General features: G+C 41.8%; 1 protein-coding gene across 4 annotated transcripts in view; it reads right to left on the bottom strand.

Moving 5' to 3' along the window:
* The window catches only part of SOS1 (SOS Ras/Rac guanine nucleotide exchange factor 1), a 59,855-nt gene that overhangs the window by 39,179 nt on the left and 2,160 nt on the right, over positions 1 to 18,516 (bottom strand). For 2 of the 4 annotated variants that reach the window (XR_010830883.1, XM_066995475.1), the window contains exons 2-8: positions 11,619 to 11,744; positions 9,111 to 9,242; positions 8,400 to 8,564; positions 4,595 to 4,804; positions 3,984 to 4,127; positions 1,538 to 1,648; positions 1,335 to 1,433 (exon numbers count right to left, since the gene is read on the bottom strand). Coding sequence is in view for 3 of the 4 variants with exons in the window: in XM_066995475.1 (XP_066851576.1) it covers positions 1,335 to 1,433; positions 1,538 to 1,648; positions 3,984 to 4,127; positions 4,595 to 4,804; positions 8,400 to 8,564; positions 9,111 to 9,242; positions 11,619 to 11,744 (987 nt within the window). In the remaining variant the exon portion in view is untranslated. Of the gene's footprint in view, positions 1 to 1,334; positions 1,434 to 1,537; positions 1,649 to 3,983; positions 4,128 to 4,594; positions 4,805 to 8,399; positions 8,565 to 9,110; positions 9,243 to 11,618; positions 11,745 to 16,915; positions 17,792 to 18,516 lie in introns of all 4 variants that reach the window. The other 2 variants (XM_013196164.3, XM_013196166.3) reach the window with 2 other exon arrangements.

Below are 18,516 nucleotides of genomic sequence, written 5' to 3'. Positions count from 1 at the left end.
CAGGGCAAAGGAGAAGGAAGGCAGGAATTTTACCTACAGCACAAGTTAGGAGTTGCAAAAAGACCGATAACCTTCTGGAGCTAGGCTTAGCTTAGACTCCAGTTTACCCTACAAATGAAGAAACATAAGCAGCTCCATCCTTCCATAAGCACATACGACCTGTCTCCTCCGCTGTAATTACCAATGGCAAGAGGCAACACGGGATACTTGCATTTCAGACATTAATCTATGCCATGCCTATTAAGTAAGACAATAACCATGTTTACGTGGAAGTACGCATGCAAAGCCATAAGGTACTGCATTTTGAGACTGTATGATAGAAGCATGAGCAGAGGAAACTGATCTGTATAGATACATCATACAACCCTTCCAACATACAGTCAGAAAATGTTTAATATGTTAAAGATGCCTGAAAAGTTGGACAAACAGATCAAGCATAAGTTCCAAAATTTTAAAAAAGCATGTTATATGAGATGAGCTACATGCCAAAACTGTACTTTGAGATCTAAATCAGTAAAAATTGTGTTAAAACTGTAGAGACGGCCTCAAGGATGACCTAGCTACTTAGTTATCCCAAGAAAACCAAATAAACATTCAAGAACAAAAACAGGTTTCTTCAAAAGAACAGATGGTGTTCTTTTCATATTCCTTAAGAATGTCCATTATGTCAAAACTGAGATTCTAGTTGAAAGTTTTACTCAAAGTTCTTCTTAAAGATTAATATTCAATGCTAATTGATAAATCCTCCCAAAAAAAACCTTCTGTAGCTATTACCTATACACATGTATGCTATGCAGACTTTACTGTTAGCCCAGTGACGCAAGGTCTCATTACAAGCTCAAGAAGTCTACACACAAGCCTTCCCCTTGAAGGAAGGTAATCACCTGTACACCCATCACAGGATGGGCACTGGGAAGAGAACATGGGAAGTTTCATGGAAATAAAGTGAAGTCTGAACAAAATCTTACTGTCGTTTTAAATCTACAATGCAACATCTTGAGAAAGCCCTGAACACTTTCTGTAATGGTTGTTTGCCATCATTCCTTACCACTGTTCAAACCATTGTTCCAAGAATATTAATACCTAGATAGATCTCTCTTCCTTTCTGAATTAATAGTAACTTGATTATTCAACAGAAAAAGCATTAGAAAAGCATTAGCAGCTGTAAAACAGTTATAGTGTGCACCGGAGCATATGACCTGCTTTTCATTATATCAGTTTTATTATTCAAATTCTAGCAGGTTTTACACCTAAGTACACAAAGCTTTGGTATCCAACATGCAACATAGCAAAAAAAAAAAAAAAACAAACACAGATTGACACAACGTTCTTACTTTTAGCAGTTCAAAATAATGAAGACAGTGGTAAACAGGGGCAAGGAGCAGCCGGGGTAGAACATACTGAACAGCTTCTTTAAAGCCTTCACCTATTGACTAGAAACGAAATAAGTTTCAGTCTTAAAACAAGCGTATTGAAGCAACCATATAATGTAATGAAAATAAATAATAATAATAATGCTTACTAAAAAGAAAGTTACCTGTAAATAAAATGCTGCTCCTGGCTTTGATAATTGGCTTAGAAAATGATCATGAAAACCAGGTCGCAAAATATCTTGTGCATATGATTCATATGGATCAAATGCTAGTTCCTATGAAGAAATACAGAATGATTTTTACAAAACTGATCTCAAGTGCTACACAGGAAGGAACCCTTAACCTGCTAGCTATGGTTTTCCTAGTATAACTAAGTATGAACTTAGACGTCACTACAGCAAGGGCACAGTGCTACTGCCTGAGAATCTCCAAGCCCTGTTGAACAGTGGTGCTCCCTAACCAAGCAGCTGGACCATCACATGGGGTTGTTACATCCCAGGTGCAGAACTTGATGTTTTATTTAACTCCATGAAGTTCCTGTAGGTCCATTCTCCAGCACGTGCAGGTCCCTCATGAAGAAGCACTGCCTCCCAGTGTCTCCCCCTATTTTGGCATCATCTACCAACTTGACGAGGCAGACCTTCTCCCACTTCATTAACAGGTATTAAGCAGTATCAGCCCTACTATCGAACCTTGAGGAATGCCACTAACCATTGGTCACCAAGTGAACTTTGTACTGCTGATCACAGCCCTTCAAGCTTGGCAGTCCAGCCAATTTCCCACCCACTTTATAGTTCAACTAGCTAGTCTACATCTCACCAAGCCAATTATAAGGATATTACAGGAGCCTGTGCTGAAGGCCTTGCTTAATTCCAGATAAGTGATAGTCACTGCTCCTCCCTTGATCAATGGAACCAGCCATCTTCTCTCAGAAGGTGGTCAGGCTGCTCAGGTACAGTTTGCCCTTTGTAAATCTGTGCTGGCTGCTCAGAATCACATTCTGGTCCTTCACATGGCTGGACATGAATTTCAGAAAAATTTGTTTTATAATCTTCCCAGTGACTGAGAGGTTTATCACCTTCTCGTTTACAGGATCCTCCTTCTCAGACTTGGAGAATAGGCATTATGCTATCTCTGGTGACTGGGGACCTCCACAACTCACAACTAAACTTGAAGAACTCTGGTCAGTGGCCTTGCAATGATACTAGCCAGCTGCATCAGCATCCTGTCGTGCTGCAGAGACTCACATATACCCACCTTAGATGAATAGTCCTTAACCTGATCCTTGAGTTTCACCCCTCTCCTTCAATCTTACCTGGGAGGCCTGAAAGCATATCTGGCCAGTAAAGACTGAGCAAAGGAGATTCAGAGTACCTCAAACACATATTTTTATCTTCTAAAACGGGGTGTCTTACCCCATGAGCAGGATACCCACATTTTCTATTGTCTTTCTTTCCATGCTATTTTACACATTAAAGCTTTCTTGCTTTCCTTCACAGTCCTCATCAAGTTTAACTACAGGTGAACTGCAGCCCTCTTAATGCCATTTCCACCTGTCTAGACAATGCTTTTACATTCCTCATGGGAAGCCTGTATTTCTTTTTGCATTTGACTCAACAGGAACCCCCAAACTGTACTCACCCTGGCCTCCTACTACACCTGGCCTTTTTCTTGGGGACTGGGAAAGCATAATTCCTGAACACACTGCCTTTAAGAATAAGCCCACTATCCTGAGTCCCTTCTACCCTGAAAGCAACCAATACGATTCTATCTACCCATTCCCTGAATGAGCTAAGTCTTCTCTCCCAAAAAACAGGGTGTTCAGTCTGCTTCTTGTCTCCTGTTCTTTCCTCACGACCTTCAACTCCACCCCTGCAGCCAAGCCTGCCATTGGCTTTGACACTCCTGCCACTGCTCCCTTGCTCCAGAGAAAAGAGGTGAATTGGAGCACCTTACCTAGATAGCCCATAAGCACATGCCACAAAATACTGTCCCCATTGCTCTCCAGAAATCGCCTGGACTACTTGAACCAAAATAAGTTGTCCTCCCAGCAGATGTCACCATGATTATTCTACCAAGAGAACCAAGGCCCACGATAATGAGATAACTCCTGCTTGTTTGAAGAAGGCTTTGGTCTGTTTTTGACTGGCAGGTCTTTGGAGGAGAAGCTCAACCACAACATTCTCTTTAGTAACCTCCCCCTGATTTTTTCCAACTGCACACTTCAGACTCCGCGCCCTAACAAGCCTAGTTTAATAGCTTTCCTCACCACCTTAGCACACCTGACAAAAAAAAAAAGACCTTGCTCCACTGTCTTTGCACAGAAATCCTGATTTTCGGCTGATTTACAGAATTCTCCATTTCTACTGAAATCTAGTCACAGGTGGTTTTGTTTGTTTGTTTCCTTCTTGTGCTAACTACGACTAAACAGCCCACAAAGACTGAGGACTAAAATTATAAAGGTGAAAGCAGTCCCCACATGACTGAGGGGACAGTGGGAAGAAAAAAAACTCAACCTAAACAAAGGCACCTAGAAGTGAGATGCATTTAGCATCTACGTGCAAGACCTTAGAATACATTTGAATAATAAAAAAATAAGTACTGTCTTACCTCAGCCATGTCTTCAAAACAGCTGCCTACTAATGGGTGAGGACTACCTTCATCTGTCATTTCAACAGTGTCTTCTATATGACCCAATAACTTCACACTGAGTTCGTGAATGTCCGATATACGGCTAAATATATTTTCCACATCCTGCAAAAAGCAACAGAACCAGATAAAAAAAAGGAATAAGTAATTTAAAAGAAAGAATATTATGTGCAAAGCTACTCTGTTATGATTAGGAAGTTAAAGACTTGTTTAATTAAAACAAGATTTTAATATATATTTTGTAATACTAATACGTAAAAATCACAGAATTTATTTTTAAAACAATAACTTTATATAAGTATGTATAAATATATGAAAATTTACAATGAATCAAAGATGGCACAGAACACTGGCCAACCTTAAATTACAGGCTTGCAAGTGAATATAGAAAATCAGGTCGTTTCTTCTACAGAAGAAGTGGCTCCCCACAAGTTCCTTTACAATTCACATTTCAGAACCGGTAAGTGGCTTCTCTAACATGGATTATATTAAACTGGGCAATAGTTAGGTTCTAGAAACGTTAACCTAGATTTATAGACACTATAATTTATTTATTTTTATACAACACTTACATGAGATGAAAACAGTTTGGAGTTGGAGGCATATGGCTCTCTAAAAACTCTGATAATGAGATTTAGTTCCCTTATATACTGGCGAACCTCCGCCATAAATGACTTCACTAGGTCATAATAGGTTTGCTCCCCTGAGGTGGAGGGTTCCTCATCAGATAAAGTTAGTGCACTTAAATCTTCTACGTCTTGATGGAACATATCCATTAACACCTAGGTAGCAAAGAGGGAGAAAGCCACAAAGTGACAAGAACTTCTTTTCAAGATCCACCACTATGATACCAGAAAAGGAAATTATCATTGCCATGAAATCAGAGCGATCAGCAGCAATATTTATGCATGTAATTCTGCAATTGGTTGAGCACTACAAAAGCAACATTCATTATCATTAATTTGCAAGTCATTATTTGCAGTGGAAATTTCTGTAGAATCCCCTGTCACTTAGACCGATCCAGACATCTCTCAGAATATGGTCCTAAAATCAATTATTATTCGAAGTGTTCTACGAAGTACAAAGAGATGTTTAGCCCTTAACCGTATTCTGTAACTCCGAATTAGCCAACATAATCTAAGTTTCTGAAGATAATATAGTATTTGAGGTCAAGAAGTATGCACATTTTGGCTTTTCTCCTTTAGCTTTAACAGGAAGTCATACATGATTTTGCTCAGAACCCTGTTATCTACCTGTGATGAATACTCGCTTGCCCACTCATTGCAGATGTGCTGGTTTCCGTCCTTAATAGCTCCTGAGTTTTCTTGTTAAATTGGACCCACAAGGAAGGGCAGCAGCTTCAGAAAAAGCTGTCAGTCAAGGTACAGAACTGCACAGACAAAAGGACTTGAAGAACCCCAACCACCAGAGGTCCCAGTTCATTTGTTTACCCAAGCAAGGTTTACCGAACACAAGCAATTAGTAAATTGAACTTCTCGAGAAAAAGACTACGTGAATCACTGAACCTCTTCCATACATGGAATCTGAGCCAGGAGTCATTACAATGACTTAGCAAGCAACAAACTGAATTTTCTCTTCGCTTGTTGTCTATAATACCTGAAGAACAACTTAATGTCCATGTGTTGACTGCAAATTAGTAAAGGCATTTTAATCTGAATTATCTTTAGAAAAATAAAACACTACAGTCCCCACGCAATCTAAAGTGATGCAGCTTAAGAACAAGCCAGCAAAACACATAGTCCAACACACAAGATGACTTAGTCCTGGGATAGACAGATGAGGACAGCGTTTATAAACAAACCTACTGCCCAGAGCTACTCCCCTTCCAGGAGGCCACAGAACGTATCAAACAATCCACATGAATTTCAAAATAAGTTAGGATTTAAGTGCTGCCTGCCAGCCTCCCTTGCGAACAGATGGAGGTGAAGCCATGGCAACCTACGCCTGTTGCTGCAGAGACTGAGGTGATGGCTGTCAATCACCAAAAGACAGACGAAAAGACTGCAGGATCGAAGGTGTAAATACTCATTCGAGAGCGACATGAGGGAAGGCTAACACGTAAAACATGAACCAGAGCTTTTAAACGGCAGAAAACAGAGCAAGTGTTTCTCAAAATAATTACAGAACTGGAGATGAAGAATTAAGCCTCTGAATGAGCCACAACAAACAACCTGACATTTACCCTGGTGTTCACTGTAGAAGTCTTCCTTCTACAATGCACATTACACAGGCACTTCTCTAGAGGACGTGCCAGTTAGCCAAGCTGTTGAGTACTGGTCCTGGACAAATGAGCTATTCTGCAAGAGAATTCTTGGGGATTTGTAAGCACAAGGGATGGTCTCGTAGGTTCATCCAACTTCATTACTGGCAGAAACACACCTACCTAAAGCAGACATTCTTCACCCGGATCCTGTTCTAACAATCCTCAAAAATACAGAGGTCTAGTGGGGAGGGAAATGGGCACGCAGCAGGTTCTTTCTCTTAGTGAGTCAAAGGTCCCTGCTACACACCCTGGTCTTAAACTTCTCTGAAAGCAAAACAATGGACATTTTGCATTAAGCCTGACTTCTTCTGAAGACATGTTCTAAGAAAAGAAGGTGATTCATCTTGTAAAGCCAGAAAATTTACATGGAACTCAGATTACAATCAGAATCCTAACTATTTCTGGGAAACAGGACATTACATAGCATCACCACTGTGGGCAATTACATGGGGTAACATAGGTATTCAAGGAGGCCCCAACATTTATAACTTCATGGATGCAGTTCTAGTGCATACTTGATCTAGAAGATTCCAGGCTGCAATCACAAGGCATACCTCACTACGGTCAAAACAACAGAAACAAAGCAACCATAGCCCAGGATACTGAATTTAGAGCATTCAGAAACATGAGCAGATAGTCAAATGAAAACAGCTTGCATTCAAATGCAGGTGCTTTTTTTGTTTGTTTGGTGGTGGTGGGTTTTTGTTGTTGTTGATGATGTTTTCCCCCTCTCGGAGGAGGTAGAATTTTTTATATGGATGGGTGGCACAGACGCAAGTGTGAAAGTGTTTGGGAAAAAAAAAAAAAGACATGGGGCCAACAAACTGTTTTGGCTGGTTTGTTTCAAAAAAATAAAACCAAGCTGAATGCACGTTGGCAGTAGGAACCTGACATACTAAGAAGGTCCTTTATGTGACCGGAAAAGAAAACACCCTGGGAATACCTGTCCATAGCTTGTTCCACTGCAGCAGCAAAACCAACGTGCCTACTTTAGAGTCTTTCAAATGTTTCTTCTGTGTACATATTAAAAAGACTTGCTCCGATGTAAGAGTGGCTCATGTAATGGAATTTCCTAAATCAGTCTTTTCTGCTTGCTACCTTTCCCTAGGATACAAAGACACACGCAGCGACAGCACTGTTCCTGTTCTTTATTCAAACACACACCTTTAAACACTGTTTTAACAACCCAGGCAAGTACACCCAAAAGCAAGAGGGTCTAAGACAACTGTCCTGACTGAGAAATACTTTGCCCTTCTTGACTTCACAAGACATCTTTCTTTCCTCTCTTGAGATGAAGGGAAAAGCAAGATGGAAAAAAACACAAGCATGAACGAGACAAAATAATTCGATGAAACAGAGACAATTCCATCCAGAGATGCAGATTAATATAGACCAAGAAGTACCCAGAAGAGGTGATAAATCTGGAAATCCCTAGACTTCAGCAAGATCTTACTCTCAGATACCATTTCTGAAAGAATCTACTTCAAGTTTTGTTTTTTAAACAATGGAAGATTTGAGATGCTGAATGAGGTGGCCGCAGAAGCTGGAGCACAAAGGCACCTCAAAGACAGACAGTGGACCCTTCTCCAGGGCTGCTGGATCACCAAGGAAAGAGGTAACTGCTTTCTGAATCAAAACACTCCTCTGAAACTACAGGAAAGACTACCTGCAGATAAAAATACGGACACCCCCCCCCCCCCCCCGAGTATTAGTGATGCTTATGAAGGGATTTTTCAATTTATTTTTGACCACTGAAACACTGCTTTCTACATGCAATATAGTCTTAAGCATGGGTGGTCTCCCAAAATCATGAAATTTTGGGGTTAGTGCAGCTTCACAGTAATTTTTAAAGCATCCACACATTGCTGGGATTAGTCAAGCAGTATCATAAGGAATAGACACTTAAATATTAATAAGCACAAGCAACAGCTCTATAAACTCAATTAGCTTTGCTGTATTATTGGAACCGTATTTTACTGCAGCAACTTCTTTCAAATATACAACACCCCATTTACCCAATACGGAATAGACACTGTCCTATCAAAACTTAACTAAAACTTTCTGTTAACATTAGAAACAAGAGTTATGCTTACCTTATCAGCACACATTGCCACTTTAATATCTTGTTTTGTAATCTCATAATGCCTTATATTTCGTACGTAATTCCCAACCAATTTCAGTATGTCTGCAGAAATGTATTCTAATACTGCCACTATGTAAACAGACACTTGGTGGTCAATTTTGTAGCCTAGTACTTCCTGAAAGGAAAATTAAAATAAAAAAAAAAAGTCAGTGCTACACTGTTATTCAGTAGATGAAATATACACAACAGGTTACAACTAAACCTTGCAAGTTTCTAACTCCTCATCCTAAACATTCAAGACATGCAGTCTATGTTAGTTAAAGAAACATGGTAGTCTGTAGGCCAGGGAAAGAAACAGCATCACTGTAGACTGTGGAGGTGCCAACAGCCCAGAACTGTCCCAAAAGCCTCACTTAAAAGTTAGTTAACTGTCTATTGCACAAACAAAGCTAAGCACTCATTTGATTCAAGTTTGATTGTTCTTATTTCATTTTGCATGACTCAGAAAACAATCAAGAAACTTCCAGAGAAACTCTTAAATGTACAAATGGAAGAAATACACACAATCAATTAAACTGAAAACTCTGAAAATTAAATTAAGTTGAAAACAGGTATTGTTACTGTTCTCTTGTTTACATTTCAGGCAGCACACAGACACTAGACAAAACAAAGCTGTCAACCTCCAATTGCATTCTAAGAGAAGGATTATGTCACTACTTACCTTTAATAAAGGGTGGATTTTTTCTACTGGGAGAGATAACGGATTTCTTCGTTTTCTCTTCTCAATAGCAGACTGGGCATCAGCTATTGCCCACTTATCAATAGGATGGGGAAAACTTTTTTGAACACGATCCTTAAAAATAAAACAAAACCAGAACTAGAGGGTAAGTGCATAATCGGAATGACCTGAGCAATACTAATATACTATGAAATCACTTCTCGTTAATTAACAAATTAATGTCTGCTAATGTTAATATTTTGACTATAAGAGCTTCTGTAACAACCTATCATTTTGGTACATGGTGCTCACTACATTCATAAGGCTGTATCAGAGTATCATTTCCATAGAAAAATCTAGTGCTTAAAATTTGAGAAATGCCAGAATGAAGTTGCCCTTGCAGGCACAATTTGCTTCCCTCATGCACATGCCTGATAATTCAGCAATTAAATACATTTAGACATGGAATGGTCACCAAATGAGATGATGGGAGCTTTGTTTCACCTTCACTGATGAGCACACAGCCCATACTGTCTATCACTGGCATGCAAACCCCTCTGAAGACAGCAATGAAAACAATAGGAAAAGACTGCCCAACAGTTTCATAGTCTGCAGTTGGACCAATCATGGCCAGCTCAGCTTTGCCCTCATTTTTTTTCCTGCAGTTTAATTACTGCATCCAGCACTCAGTGCTGGAACACACCTACACTCGCCCATGCTCTGAATAGCTCTCCTGCTGGAACTCACACATGGGTCTCTGGAGATTCAAAGCCTTGACTGTTTTTGGTAGCCCAGGTGTTTCAGAAAAGGTGCCAGAAATCTAATTTCTCAGATAGCTTCGCATATTTTTTCAGACCGCAGTTCCCACTGACTGTTTCAGTTGCAAGCGCTCGCTTACGTAAATATGACCCCAATTTGAGCAACCACGAAACGAGGAAGATGAAATTAATGACCACTTACAAAGAGCTGGTACAGGGCAATGTACACAAACAAAAACTTTCCAACAAAAAGAACTGGGACAGAATACAATTCTATAAAGGTGGCAACCAATGTTCCAAAGTACAGATTTCTTTTTTTTTTTTCCCCCTCTCTCCCTTCATAACACTTCTGCAAGAGGAAAGTAGAAATCTTACTTAAAAAAAAAATCTCATTTGATATCTAATACTGATTCATTCCCCCTAATGTAGCCCAGCCTGCTGACTGAAGAATGAAGGTGTCCTGGGGGAAAAATAACCGTGTATGACCATATAATTAAAGACAGAACCATCACACATAAACACAAAGGGGGTAAATTGAGGTTGCCTGATCATCTTCAGTTCTTGCATTTCTCATCCTAAGGGCTTGACTTCACAACCATAAGACTCTTAAAGCAACACTACATTTAACCCTGGCTTTTAAACAATGCTACCAGAACACTTCATGCAATCTTCCACAAACCTCTGTTACTTCAGTTGACCAGAATAATGTTGCAAAACAGGCTAGCCATGAGAGGGGACACTGAAACACCATTAGGTGTCAACATTCAAAACAAGAGGAAGGATGAAATTCATGAATCTTGAACTCTTAGACAGCTTACTGTGTTTTTTTCTTCTTGCTTGTTTCAGTTTTGTTTCTTTTTTGGCTTTCCAGCATTGTTTTGATCAAACCTTTGTCCGTAAGTTCTCAGCTCCTCAGCCCTCCGCGTACCTGTCAGAGCATTGCCTACACTTCTCCTATACTTTCTTCAGAACGTGAGGAAGTTGCATCTTGTTTTGCAACCTAACCTGGCACAGCACAGCCGCAGCCCCCAAGGACTGGAAACCAACATGCGCACTGCAAACGGAGCCTGCAGCTGGGCAGCAAAGTCTGCAAATCGTGGTTAAGCACAAAGGGCTACCAAGATATTCACAGGCTTAGAGTGAAACTAAATTAGGTTGTTTCTAAAATGGAACCTCTTCTCAAACGTCAAGCTGCTTTTCTGAGCAGAGGTTGTAAACCTTTGAAATAAGGATCGTAAGAGAAGAGGCTTCCTTAGAGAAGAAAGAAGTGTTCCTCAACTCATTCTGAGAAAGCAGCTGAACTATTTTTGTTCAAATTTCCGGGGGGTGAGTGTATCAGCCTGTATCACCATGCTGAGAAAGCAGCACGAGATCTCAGACGAAGCAGCTACAGTTGGCATGCTATCTCAGGGCGGGGGAGGCAGCGAAAAAAAAAAAGCCTTTTGAAAGGAGCCCGTCAGCTTTACGCACAGAAGTTACACTCACCAGCTATTACACAGTAATGCGGTTCACAGAGACTGTTTTACTGGGCATTGAACAACAAATCCAACTGATGGGAAAATCACCTATTAGGTAACTCAGCAGGTTTTCTGCTGAAGGTTCTGTTACATAAACATACATAATTACTGCTTCTCTTTCTTATACCAAGTGATCCTTTTCGCATTGTGAAATGATTACTATACGAACTTTTTGTACAACAGCTCAAATGACATTGCAAAATGCAGATCAGATTTGTAATAAATATTCTCTGTACCTCTACATCCAGAAAACTTCTGGGCTGGGCTTGACACAGCATATTTAACAACTGGAGAATTAACTCCTCCACGTACTGTAACGCATCTTCAGTAGAGGAAAGTTTAGGATGGACTTGCACCTGAACCTGTACGAAACAGAAGAATCAGTCTTATTTTTTGCTCTTTCCCAAACGACATGCTTTAGTTGCAAAAAAAGATGACAAAAGAACGAGCCAAACAGTTCAGAAAAATCCAGCGAGAACTGCATGTGCGCTGAGCTCTTTTAAGGCACACTGGACAGACAAGCGAAACACTCATTTACACTTGCTAGGAATACAAACCTCAAATACTACACGTACTCAAATGGCTGTAAGTAATATTTAATGTCAAAAAAACAGCTAATTAATAACGGTGTTCAGCAGTGCAATTAGGAAAACTCCTTAAATACTCTGCATAAATTCATCTTTCCACCCCAACTCTTACACCATTTGCAGAACACGCTGCAGACATGGGGATTTTGTCCATTTACAGCTCCCTGCACACCACTGCAGCTATAATAACAAGATCCAGAACTTTTTTCAAAGGCGGAGCGCTATAGAAACAGCAAAGATTTCAGCAGTATTTAGCCTCCCAATTATTTAATTCATTGTCAGTCAGCTCTCGGTAAAAGAAGATACGTTTAGAAGTTTGTTTCTGTGCTCATCATTTTGATGTCAGATGCTAGAATTAAAAATACTCAGAAAAAGGCCACAGTCATCCTGGCATTCAGAGGTTTTGGTCCCCAGACATTTACAAGCATGTCGTCGTAAGCACCTGGGAATTCTCAGTGGTGTAAACCCACTGAGGCACACTACTCCTTGCTCCTCCCAAAGGGTCAGGTTACCAACTTATTTTTCTAGACAGCCATTTGAACTGCAGCACAGCTTCTCTCTGTGCTTTTGCAGGTAACAAAATAGCACTGTTTTAGCCGGTTTAAGTTTCAGGTATGCAAAGCTCAGTGCTCCAAGAGCTTCAAACTGACAGGCAGTTTAATCTCAACCCTAAGCACTGATGGCAAATATTATGCCAGAGCAAGCTGACTGCTGACTTTCGCAACACATTTCAAGCCCCAATTTCATCATTTTACCATTCCCACCGCACTCAACTCAAAATGCCTCCAGTTCTCTCAATCACCTCCAGAAGAGCTTAACCGCCTTAAACCAAACCCCAGCAATCTGTCTCATCCCAATATTAAACCCATGTCTATATTCAAATTCTGCTGCCATAATTATTTAATTTCACAGCTGAGTTCTCATTCCTACTTGCAGCTATAGCAAGAATTAAATGTTATGAAGTTCAAACACGCAACAGCCTCAAATAGAAATCCACTTGCTTGCTAAGGCACTCATTAGTTTGAAAACTTCATGTCTGGGCACAGCCCTGGTGCTCACTTAGCTGCTGTAGAGAATTAAACGTACTAGATCAGGGGTTTAGTTACTTGCAGGTTGTGTACCTTGATCCACTAGGTCTTAAAGAACGCCTCCAAAGTTTGTTGCTTTTTTTAAGCTTGAAAATACTGTCCGGAGAGGAGAACTTCTCCCCACGTGACTAACGAAAAGAAAAATGAAACTGTTGGGGTAATCGAAATACCAAGAACTCGGCCACACACAGCCACGGAGTGTGTTTTTGGAGGTACCTGCATAACAGCATCCCCAGCAGTCCCAGCAATCATTTACAATTCAAATACCGATGTCTGAAACACTGCACCAGCTCGGGACATTTTAACATCACAAATTACAGACCTGCAGAAGACCTCTCTTAAAGATGAGAGCTGATCCGAGCTGCCTGGAGGTAGCCGTCTTGATTTATTTTTAAGGCGGAACTGAAAAAAAAATCTCTATTACGTGAACCCTACGGATTTCTCTAGCATTCTGTACTTGGAAAAAGTATTAAATTACCGAGTCATTCAGGCAGTAAGAAATACAGAACGGGATAAAGCTGAGCGATGAAAACCGTTTCTCTTTTCTCCTTTTCTTAGAAAATAGATTGTAGAGAATGGACTCATCATACCCTGTCTGCCTGTAATTGTCTATAGGAGTAAGAACAAACAAACAAACACCACACCGGGCTGTGACCTGAAACATTATCCACAGTCAACCAAAACAAAGTCAACACCGATAACCTACTTCTAGTTCAGGAGATAAAGTTCCAAGCATTTTTCCTAAGCGTTTGTGTTTGGGGAGCAATTACACCGTGCTTCTCGAAGGCCATCGTCTGCTGGCAGCGCCGAGCTCCGCCTTAGCACAATATCCACCCCGGCAGAGAAAAACATCATGAGGTGCCTCCGGCTTGCCGGCACAGTTTATCTGTATTAGGCAGGCAGTAAATAACCTTCATTGCTACTTAAGTGAGATTTAGTATCATTTAGGGTTCAAAGTCAGACCAGCAAAAGCAAGAAAACAACTAGTCCGACGGGGAAAATTACAGGACGGCCCGGTGCACAGCCATCACAGGAACGTGTAATTTGGGTATCTGCGCTCCGGCAGCACCTCGAGGCCCGGGCCGAGGAGCAGGCAGTGCGTTTGAGGGCACGCGAAGCCAGTCCCGAGGAGTTCATCAGCTGGGGCATGATGCAAGAGCAGGGACGGCGCGGGGTTTGGTAAGGGAAGGCACCAAGTGAGAACGTCTGCTAGCGGGCGCCGCCGCCACGTGACCCGTTCAAAAAAAACAATAATAAAAAATAAAAAAAAAAAAAAGGAGATCGAGTTACCGGGGGGTTTCCATCCTTTGCAGAAAGTCCGCTCAGATTTGAAATTAAAAATTAAAATATTAATTAAAAACAAACAAGCAGGCCACCCTGCCTTATCGCCCCTGAGAACAGCGAGCGCTGCGTGAATCCCACCAGCCCCCTCGCCAGCCCATGTCAGGAATAGGGGCGATAAAAACAGAGTAACAACTTCTGAAGTGTAGTGATGTTTAGATAAGATCCTTATCTAAGCATTTAACCTCTCCCTTAAATAATGACAGAACCCATCCCTTCCCTCCCACACACACCAAAATGTCTATCTCGTGATAAGGGGAATTACCACAAGAACAGCTTAAAAATCTTTTGACAAAAGCTTCAGTTCTCCAAGATAACCCAACAAATCCTAAGGGGAAAACACAATTCAGAACGGCTAGAAACCCCTGCCTCCAGGGGCAGGGGTTTCACCATTTTCACCCAATTCGCCCAATTCTTTCCTTTTTTATTTAAGGCATGCATTCCTTCTTCCCTTGATTTTTGGAATGGAAACAAAACCCACCAGGATTTCCTTTAATTGGAGACAAGCCAAGCAAGCCTTTCTCGAACAACTTTCCATGCTCTGTTTATGAACAGAGAAAGTGCAACACCTGCTTAAGAAAATTTGTAGCACTTCAGGAAAATCCTATGACCCTATGACTTGGCATCCCCCCCACCCCCTTTTCTTTTAATAAAGTCAACAAGAGCAAAGAATTTCTATCAAGAATGGCAACAGATTGAAAATCAGGCACCAACAAGCCTAAACTGTCTGAAAGAAATCAGAGAAACAGATGAACACCTCTCTTTAACAAATGACGCAAAAATATCTGATCTTAACTTACAACCCTTAGCAACTTGTTTTATATAAAAAATTAAACGTTTCTGATAAAGCTTTTTCAAGCAGTGAACCAGAATACACACCCGTTTCTCATAGGAAAGACATGATCTAGACCAAATCCAGAAAGAGGGCTGAGTCCAAGGAAAGCAGATTTTACAGCTCCAGCTTCCACAGGGGTTTTATTTTCCAGCTGGTCCAACAGAGCAGCTCTGAGGCTGGCCACAAGATAATCCAAAACCCAAGCCCAGACCAATATTCTGGGGTTTATCCTGCACTAAACCGGTGTTTGTTAAGTTTCCTCTGTGAGCTCTCCCTTTTACCTGTTGTCAATCTGACTGGTACTGAACCAAGCTCCCTTCACAACAATTTTCAGTTACCCCTCCCTCATGCCTCCAAGAGGAAAGGGTAATTCACATTGAATGTGAAGCTAAAAAAAATCTCAGCCTCTGATGAAAGCTCTCCATCCTACATATGAAAGGCTGCAGAACAAGACACAGAACCACGTGCCTCCACGAGCAGCAGAAGCTTCAGAAAGGTGGATAATAGGAGGAAATCATCCTAAAGCCACGCGACAAACCAAAATGAACAAGCAAAGCATCTTCTGTCGGGCAGGGAATGTCATTTCCATGTCCAGGCAAGGATACCCATCTCCCGGGATTCTGGCACAAGGTCAAAGTATGAATCAAACACCGAGATGCACTCAGCAAACAAGCACGCTTCGCTGCCGAGCACAGGTACCACCGCACCGCGAGTTTCTCTCGGTGGCAGCTGAGGCACTCGTAAGAAAACTGAAGGAAAAACATCGCGTTTATCACAGCGTCTGGAGAGTAAAATGGAAGAAGCCGTGATAAGACAGGCTGCAAAGGTAAAGCAAGCAAGCGCTGCCCTTCCCTGCCTGCTTGGATAGCAAATGCTCTCCAGCTACCGGTGGGGGGAATCCATCATTTTCCTTGCACTCTAACATGGTGGGAAGAGGCAGGGCCTCTGGCACCTCTCCTGAATCAAAGACCAAGCTGTTTTCCGAAACACAGGGCGAGACTCAACTGATTACAAGCATTTCTCCAAACCTTCGAAATACCGAAGACAGACGTGGAAAACACAAGCCTTCACAGACGGCTTATTACATTATTAGAAGCAACCTGGTGGCAGGGCAGGCTTTTTTCTTTCCCCCCACTTGGGTTGCTCTGAGAGTCCTCACTAACGTTACACCCCTCATTTTTACACAGCGCGGCTTTTGTTAATCTGCCCTCGATGACTACAGAAGTACCGACAAGCAGCTGCTTATCGCTAAAGTACTCTAGGATGAAATGTTTTACGGACAGCTTGCATGAGTGAGTGTTCTCATAGAGCAAACACCCCATAAAAACAGGGTGGTTTTTTTCTTGTACAACTCCACTGATACCCCGCAACTCTGCAGAGCTTACTGCACTTCTCTGCTGTTTACTGATTTTTTAAGGGATCAAGCTAAGTAAAACAAGCACAGGGGTCTTAAATCCGCACTTGAGCAACTTCAGGATCTTAACTTTATCCTCCGCAGCCATCAGAAGTACAGAGAATCCAGAGCTATCAAAACTTAAGGATGTCCTACATCTGCAGTGAAACCGTGCCAATAACAACTACTGCTGCTCGTTACTCAGAATGGCAACCGGGCCGTCATCAGTTTAGAGAACTAGATAATTAAGTCAGGTAGAAATGTTTGTGTCAGCCACAGCTTCCCAGACCTTCTGAAGTCATTTCAGGAACTTCGCTTGTCTCTTTTGCTCCGTGAAAGGTAGAAGAGATTGACTAGGCGATACACTGAGTATCTGGGAGCACGCTGCCTGGAACAGTTCCCTTCACTGAAGCTGCAAATCCTCCTCAGCTGTCAAACCACTTCAATCCAATCATTCTGACCACAGTAAATTCCAAAAGCACCCCTCGTTAATTGCTCAACTGCTTCAAAACAACTCGAGGTATTCAAGTGGTGGTACTCCTACATCTGTACAGTAAGGAAGACGTTTTATTTCTCTAAATGATTCGACTACTGAAGGTAGCCAGCAATAAGGATGACACTTTCTGCAGTCAAAACCAACGTATCAGGGAAGAAGCAACTCATAGCTACGTGGAGAAATTCCTACTGTACAAGAGTTATACAAGCAAGATGAAGCCCCAGGGAAAGATGTTCAAGAAAAACTATCCAAAAGGTTCTGATCAGAAGGAAGCGTGTATGTTCGCTAGCAGAACACCACTGTCTGAAGAGGTATTGCTGTGCAGGCGTCCCTTCTCAGCCTGTTTTCCGAGGTGTCCAGAAGCCACGTGTCCCCGTCTCCAGCCACCCAAGAGCTCTGGTGTTTCGTATGTCTTGAGTCCTCCGTCTTCATTGGCAGCATCTCACCTTCTGTCCGTTTCTGCAACCACGACTTCCAACACCAGCTGACATTCTTACTTCCTTTTCTTGTAGCTCGTCACCAGGATTACTGTCTTTTGTCAGCGGCCGTGGGGCTCTGCGACACTCCTCTCCTGATGCTTCAAAGTAACAGTGACCAGGCAGAGAAGCATCTCTCACTACACATCATTTTCTTCCTAATTGAGTGCACTGGAGTATATCTTGACAGGATCTGAAGAAGAATGGGAAGAAAAGGGATTACATTATGATCTGAATGGTACAAAAGCTGCTTTTTGCAAATGCAGCTGTTAAATGCAAAGACAGTGCACTACAGAGCCTATTGTTAAGGCCCATGTCTAATGAAATACATGGCACATGCTCTTAAGAATTTATTGACATAAGAAGTGATTTATTCTTACTACATGTGCTTGGTTTTGTTGTTTGATAAAAAACATAGAATCAAAATAACCCGGTGGGAAAAAGAAAACCCTTTGCAATTATTCAACAAAGCCTATTTTTAAGAAAGTCGTTCTAGCATTGTTGCTCGAGCTCCACATTAGAAGCCAACGTGAAGTTACAGAAGGGTAACTGCAGCCTTCCCCAGGAGCTGGGAAGGCTCCATCCTGGTACATGCGTTTCACCGACGTTAAATTAAAACACCGCTCTCCTACTCGGAGACATTAATTCAGCGTAGGCCTCCCCAAAGCGTTAAGTCTCACTTGCAGCTATGCAGGAAAACATAACAATCCTGTCCGTGCACCTGACAGGTTTCAAGGTGGAGCTCGGAAAGCAGCCTGCTGCCACTACCTGAGAATGTGCTCAGCTAGTTGGGAGCAGGGAAGGAAAACTCTCCTCCAGATGCACATCAGCTTCGGACAACCTGACCCCGACTGAGGGAGCGTGCTCGCTGGCAGTTTAGCAGACAAAGCCACACAGCACCGCTCTCCCTCCAGGCCA

The sequence above is a fragment of the Anser cygnoides genome, chromosome 3 (assembly GCF_040182565.1).
Source record: "Anser cygnoides isolate HZ-2024a breed goose chromosome 3, Taihu_goose_T2T_genome, whole genome shotgun sequence".
NCBI lineage: Eukaryota > Metazoa > Chordata > Aves > Anseriformes > Anatidae > Anser > Anser cygnoides.
This window is presented reverse-complemented; position numbering and strand designations above follow the sequence as displayed.